The 13128-nt window shown below is 41.7% G+C and overlaps 1 protein-coding gene across 1 annotated transcript; it reads left to right on the plus strand.

The window, feature by feature from the left end:
• Positions 1–13128, plus strand: LOC139461776 (CD9 antigen-like). Its single transcript, XM_071243236.1, has 8 exons — positions 1–73; positions 2005–2205; positions 3875–3949; positions 7763–7858; positions 9042–9107; positions 9649–9732; positions 12023–12075; positions 13080–13128. Exons 1-8 carry the CDS (start codon positions 8–10, stop codon positions 13126–13128), a joined length of 690 nt encoding a protein of 229 aa, XP_071099337.1. The 5' UTR covers positions 1–7.

The following is a 13128-nucleotide window of genomic DNA, read 5'->3' on the forward strand; positions in this document are numbered from 1 at the left end:
TCCCATCATGGATATTGGGCGGTTTTATTCTTGCACCAAATGTCTGATGTTCACTTTCAACATTTTCCTCTGGGTAAGTAGACTAATTTGCCTAATTTTGCACAAATTAATATGTTACTGGAGGCAAAACAACCCCTTTCCCCAAATCACTGTCAACCATATATGCGTGGAAATTGTTCAACTGTTGTCGTTACAGGCGACGTAAGTCTGGATCGAGTGATGATATTTTGATCCTTGATGTAGAGAGCTGGGGGAACCATGCAAGTAGCAGAAGTACTGTAAGTCCCGAATTGTCCCCAGCATGATGTCCTACCTTTGGTTCGATCCCCTGTCGCGTCATACCAAAAGATGTTAAAAGATGGGACTTGTTGTTACCCTGCCCGGAGCTCGACGTTAGGGGGATTAAACAAGGACTGGTCGGCTCGGTGCGGTGTATGAATACTGTGTCTGAGTGGGGTATTCATGTCTCTCTCTCTCTCTCTCTCTCTCTCTCTCTCTCTCTCTCTCTCACACACACACATACAGTCTCTCTCTCTCTCACACACACACATACAGTCTCTCTCTCTCACACACACATACACACATACACAGTCTCTCTCCCTCACACACACAATCACATACACACGTCGCTATATGAGTGCAATAATCTTGGACGCGACATTAACCTCATGTCACCTTGCCTCCTGCCTTTGGTTGCTGGTGATCTATGGCCCATTTTGATATTGTATTGTTATGTATGGTCACATTGCTAGTTTCAAATACAAATCTGTGACATAATGTATCATTATTAATGAGTAACTTGTTTGTTATGTATTGACAATGGGCTTGATATATATATTTTACGTATGCTTCAATACATTTTTATAATAGCGTATGAACACAACCATCTGTACTGAATGTAGTCTGCATTGCCTGAATAAATCAGTTATCGTGTGGAGTGGTCGTGCTGCCGCTGGAGGTAAGGTGAACGTCGATGGGTTGACCAAGATTATAGCACTAATATAGCGACGTACATGCTCGTGTGTGTGTGTGTGTGTGTGTGTGTGTGTGTGTGTGTGTGTGTGTGTGTGTGAGAGAGACAGACAGAGAGAGAAACAGAGAGAGAGAGAGAGAGGGAAAGAGAAAAAGTGACTGCATGTGTGTGTGTGTGTGTTTTATATGGCTGAAAAATTGCCGATGTGACATTAAATACTAACTCACTCACTAGAGACATGCGTTTATCACCACTTCAAACAGTATTTCAAGTACTTGACGTGGTCTCAATTTGACGTTGGGAAAAACATATTAAGTGATAGGGGTCCTGGGCACTATATCAGTTTGTTTGTGTGTTGTTTAACGATGCACTCAGCACAACTCCAGCTATATGAAGGCGCTCTGTAATTACTTGTCTGGACCGGACAATCTAGTGATTGAAATCATGTGCATCGATGTACGCAATTTGGATACGATGACATGCATCAAACAAGTCACCGATCCTGACCACCCGATCTCCTTAGTCACGTCTTTCGACAAGCATGGGTTGTTGAATATCAATTCTAACCCGGATCTTCGTGGGTTTGGGGCTGACAAACAAAGAATCATCATCAGAGAGAGTCTGGGATTCCAAACAATGATAATGTAATTCTTCGCGAACAAGGGACGCATCTCAAGGAAGTACGGTACCTGAGACGACGAAATATCGTGCTTATCAATAAAAGACTAATTTCGTTCCTAAATGCAGTTATTATCCCCCGCCACGAGTGGTAGGGGGATATATGAATGGGTGCCGTCCGTCCATCCCTCCGTCCATCTTTAACGTTTCGTTTCCGACGCAGAACTAAAAAAACATGAGCGATATCTTAACCTAACTTTGCTCATAGACAGGTCTAGTGGTGAACTGGTTTCTTTTGATGATTTGGGATTTTTCAAAAAAATATTTTTCGGGTTTCCATGGCAACGATTGTGACTTAGACCGGACATGACCGGGGATATGAGTGTTTCATGCTTGTTTTCAATATATTACAGTTACTGGGAACGGGAGTTCTGTCCTTTGGAATTTGGAGTCGTTTTGAACTATGGCAGAGCCCGGTCAACAAAGTCATTTCCACCATTGCCGGAGTATACATGACAGATTACATGTATATTGTTGTTGGTTGTATTACGGTCATTCTTGGATCTTGCGGATGTTGCGGAGCTGTCATGCACAACAAATTGTTTTTGACAGGGGTGAGTGTAGTCGTACACGCGTCTGACGCCAATAGTATAAAGTGATTTAAAGCAGACGTCTGTGGTTGAACCTACAAGCTGTAGGTGATATCTGTACAAGCTGTATGTGCTATGTGCACCAATGTACGGAAGCGTAGTAGGGCCATGGTGAATGTTTTTGTCTAAGTATCTCCTACGTAGGACTTACTATCTCCTACGTAGGACTCATTATCTCCTACGTAGGACTTAGTATGGCCTACGTGGGACTTACTATCTCCTCCGTAGGACTTAGTATAGCCTAGAATAACTATCTAATCCTACGTAGGAGATACTAAGTCCTACGTAGGAGATACTGAGACAAAAACATTTCACCGTGGCCCTACTACGCTTCCGTACACATGCAATACGTAAACAGAGACAAACGTACTTTTAAGTGTGTTTGGTTTTACGTTGCTTTGAACAGTATTTCAGTTATTTCAATTTGATGTGGGAGGAAAGCGTGAGGTAATTTACCACATGGTGAAACCACCGAGACGGTGTGGTGTTGACGAACCTTGACATAATTCGAAAGAACGATCATAGAATTGTGGCAAGCCTAACAGCAAATTAGATGTCTACGACTGGGCTAGCCGTGTTTCCGGTTTCAAGGGCACGTTTTGATAACAATAATAAGAATGATGACAATTTTTGTGTTTGCAAATATGTCACAAAACCTAAATTAGAGATAAGATAAATCACGAAAAAATTTCAACTTACCCCATGTTTTGATCTTCTGACCGCCTCCGTGGTCTAATGGTAGAGCGTCCGCCCGCTGATCCCCGACCGCGTCATACCAAAAGACGTTAAAACTTGTTGTTACCCTGTCTGGCGCTCGGCATCAAGGGGCTAAAACAAGGACTGGAAGGCTCGGAGTCAGTATACTGTGTCTGAGTGGGGTATTCATGTTAAACTGTGGCATGGTATCTCAGTGAGCTAGCACTATAAATCGGCATCAGTCTGGACTAGTACAAGCAGCCACACACACACACACACACACACACACACACACACACACATGCATGCAGGTCGCTATATAAGTGCAATAATCTTGAACGGGGCGTTAAACCCCATTTCACCTCACCTTTGATCTTCTGTTGAAGTCACCGAACCACAACCAAGATACTATAGATTAAAATTGTATTGGACCATATAAACGTTATCGACACGTTACTAGTCTGAAAACAGTCCCCGAAACACGGAAGATCCCAAACACAACTACATGTCGTAACATGCATGCAATACATCACTATCAGATAATCATTTTTTGTTTGCCTCATTTTTAGCCGTGAAGATTCCGGGGTGGAATATGTCTTCAGCAACCCATACTTGCCGTAAAAAGCGACTATGCTTGTAAAAGGCGACTAACGGGATCGGGTGGTCAGGCTCGCTGACTTGGTTGATACATGTCATCGATCCCAATTGCGTGGATCGATGCTCATGATGTCAATCACTGGATTGTCTGGTCCAGACTCGATTATTTTACAGACCGACGTCATGTAGCTGGAATATTGCTGAGTGCGGCGTTAACCAACAAACAACAAACAAACAAACAAACAAACAAACATTTTTAGCCGCCATATAATATGGGTGTATACTTTCTTTTGCCTGGTGATTTATATTAGACAATACGGTACTTATACAACCATTTCAGATATCTTTAGGAGCCCTTATAACATCCGCCGCAATGGTTGGGATTGGTGTGAACATTCTGGCACAGAGGGATAAGGTAAGTGGTACCCTATACACTTTATGCTTTGTTTTATTTATTTTTGATTTCCTCAAAAATGGGCGAGTGAATGCGGAAGTGCGGGAGTTTCAAAGTCAGGTTACAGCGTCACATGCAGAAGTCTGTTTCTGGTGTCTCCGTGGTCCAGTGGTAGAGCGTCCGCCCGGAGAGCGGTAGGTCCGGAGTTCGCTCCCCGGCCGCGTCATACCAAAAGACGTTACAAAATGGTACTTGTTGTTACCCTGCCTCGCTCTCTACAAGCTAAAACAATGCCTGGTCGGCTCGGAGTCAGTATACTGTGTCTGACTGGGGTATTCATGTTAAACTGCGGCTCTCAGTGAGCTAGCACTAAAAATCGTCATCAGTCCGGACTAGTACAAGCAGCGACATGCATGCACGTCGCTATATAAGTGCAATAATCTTGGACGCGACGTTAAACCCCATTTCACCTCTACTCTGGTGTTTTGGTGAGTAACTTCTGTATTACGCACTTTATTAAGCAGTATTACAGTTATGTAAGAATACGGGGATTTCCTCAGTGTGCACACCGGTTTCGAGGTTTATTATCGTTGATCTTTATATATACATACGTAAACAATAATATATTTCCAGACTGCTTGTTTAATCATTAACATAAAATACACTGTTGACAAAGATACGAAATGAGTGACATCATTCAGTGCAATAACACAACACAAGCCCCGCCCACTCTTTTATCAGCCAGTGAGGAAACAGTAGCCCGCGCTTTACGTCACATCGGCAATATTTCAGCCATATCGTGACGAGAGCCCGCAAGTGAACGTGGCCTAATTGTTTTCATGTTTATATAAACATTAACGCAAAAGATTGCTTGGTTAGCTAATCACATGCCATGAAATAACATGCAATTCATTTATATTATCATGGCTTCTCAGCTTAAAATGTTTGTTTTGTTTGTTTGTTTGCTGTTTAACGCCGCAATATTTCAGCAATATGTCTGTAAATACAAATGTCAAATCGGACTAGGGAATACAGTCTGATATTTCTCGCTATCCTGACATTTCTAAACATAATGGATGCTTATTAATGTTTAAAAAAATCGCGAGACAGTTATTCTTGTGTAAAATGTGCCAGGTGTAGATTGACGCTTACTTTATGAAAAAATATTGTTCATTATGTCGTCTTCATGCCATATAATTAGCAAGGGGGTAAAGCTAAATGTGCGAATTGTTCATTGCCGCTTCTTGTCGATTGAGTACAGATTGCGTCCAGATCATGCCAAATGCGAACCGTCTTTGTCGGTTCACTGTCCGGTCACTGTCTGATCTCTGTCTGATCGCATTCGGGAGAATCGGAACACTGTCGGGACAGATTCTGTCGTTTTTTTACCATGCGGAAGATACAAATCGGATCAGATTCGGACTGAGAACCGGAGAATCGGGACGAATTCGGCTGAAAACGTCTGAATCTTGACGCTTCCTGAACAATATCTGATTGTTTGTGAATTTCCCGCCACAAATCACAGGATCTTGATCAGACTTTTGACAAATTTTAATCGGGAATGGTCCTATCAAGGACGGCAGTAAAAATCCTGAATGTGTGACCGCGCCCTTACACCTTATCTTTAGTAGCTCTACATATAACTCAACGCATTACTGATAAATATCACAATTGATGTATTGTTTCAGTACTCAACAATGTAAACATAATATAAATAAAATCATATTTTCATATTTCACGGCGGTCTATAAATAATCGAGTCTGGACCAGACATTCCAGTGATTGACATCATGAGCATCGATCCACCCAATTGGGATACAATGAAATGCATCAACCAAGTCAGTGAGCCTGACCACCCGATCCCGTTAGTCGCCTCTTACGACAAGCATAGTCACCTTTTACGGCAAGCATGGGTTGCTGTACACCTATTCTTACCCGGATATTCGCGGCTCCAGCTGAAATGGGAAGAACGCCAAACATGACAGGGGTCGTCTTCAATGTATATTTGACACTTCGTGAAACCCACAAGTATTATGTTGACAGTCCAAGGATAATCATCCGGAGGAAAATAGAATATGAACCCACGACCTGCGGATACAAGGCTGGCAAGGGGACGCAACTCTGCAAGAAGAAATAGGCCACCTGGATTGGGCCCTTCAAGTGCGTGAGTGAGTGACTTGGGTTTAACGCCGCTTTTAACAGTATTCCATTTATATCACGACCATCAAGAGAAATACACATGTTGGTCAATCCCTGTACACCTTTCTACAAACATTTGTCAGTGAACCAGTTACTCGATCTAGCCGTTGAGATATCCAACAAATATAGATACAAAATATCCCGATACAAAATGACTGGGGAACCCCTATATGACCTTAATTTCAAGGTGAACGGACAGATGCCTGCAGTCAGGGGCACAACGTGCACAAGGTGCTTGAAAACCTGTGTTTGGATGTATCGAGACAGAATCGTTGCACAGCATTATCAGAGAGCACGTCAACATTTGCTATTGAGGATTGCAACAACTGAATGCACTTATGCTCCCTCAGCGTCAAAGACGTCGCTTCACGACCAAAGAATTATACAGATGCATATACATGCTTGAAACTGGGTCAACACAACATCACGTGTCAGCCAAAGTGTTATCAGCAGGGCATGGAATCTATACTAGGCGTTTGAAACAGCTACCCAGCGACATGTAGATGGTCGACAGCGTTCCAACACACATCGAAAAGCATATTTTCTCCTGCTTGCAGAAGACGTCAACACTACGTGACTGCCACCACACTCAGAAATGACCTGTGGATGGTATGCAATCGAATCCACTGACCCAACATCAAAGGCAGGCACGTCTGGATTGGGCTGAAGATCATGTCAAATGAACAGACCAGAACTGGGCTCCAGTACTTTTTGCTGAAAAATCGAGATGCTGTCTACGCTTCACAGATCTTCATCCCCGAGTGTGGCGGAGACAAGGGGAGATTCCATCCAGGATTCCATCAGGAGCTGAACATGACTGCTATGGAGGGTGTCTAAAATATGATTTGGGGTGGGATTAGTAGAGCTTTAATAACCTATCTCCATGCCTTACAGCGGGGCACGGTGATTGGTGTGCCTACAGGGATGACATTCTGGATGTGTACGTGAGACAGTATACTGGTGCAATCGGACCGACTTCATCCTCATGAACGATAACGCACGACCTCATGAAGGCCGTTGATGCCTACTTAAGACAGGAAACCATTGTCCGCATGGAGCCCGGTCACCAGGCCTCAAGTGTTGAACTATATGGAACAGATGTGGAACGAGCTGCTGCTCGCCGGGTGATCTGACTGATAATTGGTGTCATGTTGTTTGTTAATTAAACATGTCTTCACGAAATTTGTCTATGGCTATTTCAACAGATTGGCACAATTTGATGTATTACAGTCAACTACGGTTATAACGAACACGCTAATAACGAACTGACCGATATAACGAACTTATTTTTTAGTCCCGGCCATTTGATGTATATATGCTGTATATATGCTTATAACGAACTACGGTTATAACGAACTGAAATTAGCGGTCCCTTTGAGTTCGTTATAACCGTATTTTACTGTATGTTTTAAAGTGATGATCCTTAGCAAACTTTGAGTAGTATATATACGTGTTGATGTTGATATACTCTGCGTGTCATTTGGTGATTAGTCGTATCTATAATTATTTTATGACCATTGTTTTTCCCTATGAGAAATGTACTTTTTCCTCTCGTTATTGTTTCAGTTGTTTAGTCAATAATCAATCGCACTTGCATGTAGAAGCTTTCAATTAAACTGTTTATATATTTTTCAGGCGAAAGCGTCTATTGATGGTTTACTGCAAGATTATGTCAAGAAGTTTAACAACACTCAACATGATAAAATAACCATTGATCGCCTCCAGAAAACGGTACAAGTCTTTACTCTATATCTTCCTTTTCATTTGAAAATATTTAATGTACACATTTTTCTAAAAATATTGAGTAGTGATAGGTATAGTATAGAATAATACATCACGGTATTGTACAGTATAGTATAGCATAGTGTGTGTGAGTGAGTGTGAGTGAGTGAGTGAGTGAGTGAGTGAGTGAGTGAGTGAGTGAGCGTTTGTAGTATAGTACAATATATTGTGTTAGAGTATGGTACATGTTTAGTATAGTAAAGTGTAACATAAGTTTGGTTTGTTGTTTAACGCCGCACTCAGCAATATTCTAGCTATATGACGGCGGTCTGTAAAATAATCGAGTCTGGACCAGAAAATCCAGTGATTGACTTCATGAGCATCGATCCACGCAATTGGGATCGATGACATGTATCAACCAAGTCAGCGAGCCTTACCACCCGATCCCGTTAGTCGCCTTTTACGACAAGCATAGTCACCTTTTACGACAAGCATGGGTTGTTGACGACCTATTCTACCCCGGATGCTATGTCCCATACTGTATGGTATAAAAGTGTTTGTGTGGGTGTATAGTATAGCATGGTATCGTACCGTACAGTGTAGTAATGTATATTATATTTAGTGTAGTGTAGTGTAGTGTAGTGTAGTGTAGTGTAGTGTAGTGTAGTGTAGTGTAGTGTAGTGTAGTGTAGTGTAGTGTAGTGTAGTGTAGTGTAGTATATAGTATAGTATAGTATAGTATAGTATAGTATGTCTATTGTGTAGTATTGCATAGTATAGTTAGTAGTTAGTACAGTAGAGTATAGCGACTGAGTGAGCGATGGGGATGTTAAGCCGCAGTAGCGGCGGTGGTGGGCGTAAGGGTTCTCTTAAACTTTAAAACAACACATTTTTCTGACAACTAATTTGTCTTGTGCCATTAGTTTGGGACTGGCTGTCTTTGTGTAAAATCGTATCCCATGTTCAGGTGTCCATAGTAACTGTAATTGTGTACTATAAACTACGTTTAAAACGAACTCAAAGGGACGGCTAATTTTATTTCGTTATAACCGTAGTTCGTTATAAGCTTATATACAGCACATATACAGCAAATGGCAGGGACCAAAAAATAAATTCGTTATATACGTGATTTCGTTATAAACGTGTTCGTTATAACCATAGTTTACTGTATCTTTAAATGTCATTTATTCAGATGAACTGCTGTTTTATCCACCATGTTGGCAATTACACCCCATGCACACTGGACAACTTAAATAAGGTATGGCATTTCGTATGCAGAGACAATTAGGTATACATATAGGATAGCAATAAAGGTTTAGGGAAGAGGACCCCGTGAAAATTGTAATAGTGGCAGATCACAAATTTATCGCTAACATTTTTGTTTGTTTGTTGTTTAACGCCGCACTCAGTAATATTCCAGCTATATGACGGCGGTCTGTAAAATAATCGAGTCTGGACCAGACAATCCAGTGATTGACTTCATGAGCATCGATCCACGCAATTGGGATCGATAACATGTATCAACCAAGTCAGCGAGCCTTACCACCCGATCCCGTTAGTCGCCTTTTACGACAAGCATAGTCGCCTTTTACGGCAACCATGGGTTGTTGAAGACCTATTCTATCCCGGAATCTTCACGGGTCTTATCGCTAACAAGAACGATGGAACGTGGGGAGTGGGGCCTATATTTATTGTCTATGTGTTTATTAGATTCTTAAGCCTAGTCGTATGACGTCATATTAAGACTGTAGCAGTTTCTTGTGTTGTATGTTGTATCTTATTACATGTTTTGTTTATAGTCTTGTGCTGATCAGATGTTTGTCGTCACCTCCCAGAGACACACGGTTATAGCCGAAGTGGCGATTGGATGTGGGTTAGTGATGGTGAGTGTAGTGAACACATAAGCCTTCTTAGCACTTACACTTTACTATGACGGGGATGGTGTTAAGCCCATCGTCTCGGGTGGTGATGGTGGTGAAATTGGGTTTAACGTCGCGTCCAAGATTATTGCACTTATATAGCGACGTGCATGTACGTGTGTGTGTTTGTGTGGCTGCTTGTACTAGTCCAGACTGATGCCAATTTATAGCGCTAGCTCACTGAGATACCATGCCGCAGTTTAACGTGAATACCCAACTCAGACACAGTATGCTGACTCCGAGCCGACCAGTTTTAGCCCCTTAATGCCGAGCGCCAGACAGGGTAACAACAAGTACCATCTTTTAACGTCTTTTGGTATGACGCGGCCGGGGATCCATCGTCTCGGAAAGGATGCTATATTCATAGGTGTCTACATGCACTTCGTTGTTATCCTGACTGCCTCCGTGATCTAGTGGTAGAGAGTGAGTGAGATGGGTTTAACGCCGCTTTTAACTGTATTCCAGTTATATCACGGCGTGTCAGCTTAATGTTGGAGGAAAGCTCGAAGTAATGTAGGTCTGAGACGTTTACCACTTCAGTGAAACCCACGAGCACGGTATGGTGCGGAAAAACCTAGAAACATAATCGGGGCGACCTGGGATTCGAACCCGCAATCATAGGTTTCCGGCGTGTCCAAGGGACGAAACTCTGCACAGCGAATCGCGGCGCCTTAGACGACTTGGCCACCTGTGCCTCATCTAGTGGTAGAGCGTCCTCCCGGAGAGCGGAAGGTCCAGGGTTCGATCCCCGGCCGCGTCATAAAAGACGATAAACGGCGGTACTTGTTGTTACCCTGTTTGGCGGTTGGGATTAAGGGACTAGGGTCACGGGTGAAAACACTTGGATCTGCCTCTGATCATTAATAATCAATAATAGACATTTATCCAAGAAAACTAACACAAACACTTTTGTTCACGTTGACATTTATCGTAAAGTCATTCCCAGGGCAAATACAATTGCTTGATATTTTTTATTGTTGAATTTTCATGACCAAGACATCTTCATTTAATCATCTATCCTGTTAAAACAGTGTATTTTATGTACGTAGTAATGAGTATTAACTTGTTTTATATTATTTTTTAAATGAGAAATCGATTAATTTCAGGGATTTTAGATACTATGCATACAGAAAATTGTAACCTTCAAGTCTAATGTACCAAAGACGTGTTACAAATGTAATAGTGTTCATTCTGCATGTCTTGTGAATAAAATAAGAGAGGCCTTTCCTGCAGAACCAGACACACACACGTATGCTAAACTGAACTACATATGTTTGTTTGGACCAGACAACCCTGTGATTGACGTCATGAGCATGGATCCACGCATTTGGGATACAATGACATGCATCAACCAAGTTAGCGAGTCTGACCACCCGATCCCGTTAGTCGCCTCTTACGACAAGCATAGTCGCCTTTTACGGCAAGCATTGGTTAACTAAATATGTGAATTTGTGTGCACCAAGACTGCGTCAAATATATTGCTTTAGCATGTGTTTTGTTTGTATGTTGTTTAGCACTCAGCAATATTCCAGGTACACGGCGGGTTTTCGCAGTCATGGATTATTTGTAACAATGAATGCAATATTTATTTCCGTGGCCAAGTTCTTTAGTTTGTGTTTATCTCTCACACATGCAGATGCCTCAAAATACAAGGAACACAAAACTGTTTGTCAAGTTTCAGTTTCCAGCTTTCCATTTTTGTTTTCTCCACGCTGAATCGTCCATTTTGCTTGTAAATTTGAAGAAATGACACTCTGCTTTTGTTTGATGAACTAGTACACCCCCACACAACACAATACGCCATTTCGCGTCTTCAATACGCCGAGGTTAACGGAAAATCACTAGATTGTAAATCCACTGTAAACAAAGGAAAATTGCGGACGTCTCTCCCCTATGACCTCACAGCTACCGTTTGGCCTCCAGCTGGGGTTTCAATTTGCCTGCGGGCTGGCTTTGGGATCAGGGCAATTGTTTCTTCCTAATTGTATAATGAAATAACGTGTGTGTGTGTGTGTGTGTGTGTGTGTGTGTGTGTGTGTGTGTTCCCAATAACGTTTTCATAATAGATCTCCTATAAGACCAGCATAGGTTCTTGAGGACCAAGCCTGCCAAGGGTGTTTGTGATATCTTCAATCACACGATTAATTTAAGTTCCAATGTCAGTAGAGGAAAGCTAGGTGGTTGTCACTATGGATCTACATTTACGTGCATATGTGTGTGGAGTATGGTCAACAAGTTGTGTTCTTTTTGGCAGGGATTAGGGATGATCATCTCGATGTTGTTGCTGTGCGTCATTAGAGAGATAAGGTAAGTGTCTTGTGTCAGTCCCAACTGATTTGATAATGACAGTTCAACAAGAGTACCGCAGCAGAATTGCTCAATTAAACGCAGCATCAATGCTGAATAATCGCGGTTGGTTGGTTTGTTGTTTAACGCCGCACTCGGCAATATTCCAGCTATATGACGGCGGTCTGTAAATAATCGAGTCTGGACCAGACAATCATGAGCATCGATCCACGCAATTGGGATCGATGACATGTATCAACCAAGTCAGCGAGCCTGACCACCCGATCCCGTTAGTCGCTTTTTACGAAAAGTGATATTTTCATTGCAGTGAACATACCTGTAACACTTGGTATTTCACTGTAGCGAACACGAAATCATTGTTATACAAGAGTTAAATTGCAAATTGTCTCCCTTTATCGTAAGTGTCCAGCCCGTACACAAACTGTTGACTTCCTTGTTACGTTAGTTCCACAATAACAAGACAAAATAATGACAGATGGTCATTTATGGAGATTCCTGCCCTTTGTTTTTCTCTTGAAAATGTTTCGTTATAAACTGTAAATTTCCCATTTAATTCGTCATTCAAGACTGTTCGTTTCGCGATGCGCCATTTTTGTTATTTGAATAGCGTGTATTCTTTCGCTTCCCACATCAATTTCATGAATATTATTTTGTTGAAGTTAATTTGGTATACATGTATAATCACATCTAAATGTATGATAAAGAATGTTGGTGACCCGAAATATTTTGTGTAACTTTTGTTTATATTTTTAAAGATTTCTGTCGCAAATACAATTTACTGAATTTACGTTTCAAGGTTTTACATTTGTAATAAAATAATCTAATTTTCCGGTAAACAACAGCACGGTAAACAAGTATACGCCACTCGTGAAAATATCTTCCTCCCTCCTTCAATCGATGAGAGAAACGTGATATTTCACACGACACAGAAAATATCCTCCTTATGTTTTCCCGTTTTTATGTTCCGGCTGATTTCTGACTTATGTTTGTTTATTTTATTTCAGCACGCATCCATACACAGAAACCTCCGTACTATATGTGCCTCAAGTGTGA

Source organism: Haliotis cracherodii, unplaced genomic scaffold (assembly GCF_022045235.1).
Source record: "Haliotis cracherodii isolate W230 unplaced genomic scaffold, xgHalCrac1.p SCAF_15, whole genome shotgun sequence".
NCBI lineage: Eukaryota > Metazoa > Mollusca > Gastropoda > Lepetellida > Haliotidae > Haliotis > Haliotis cracherodii.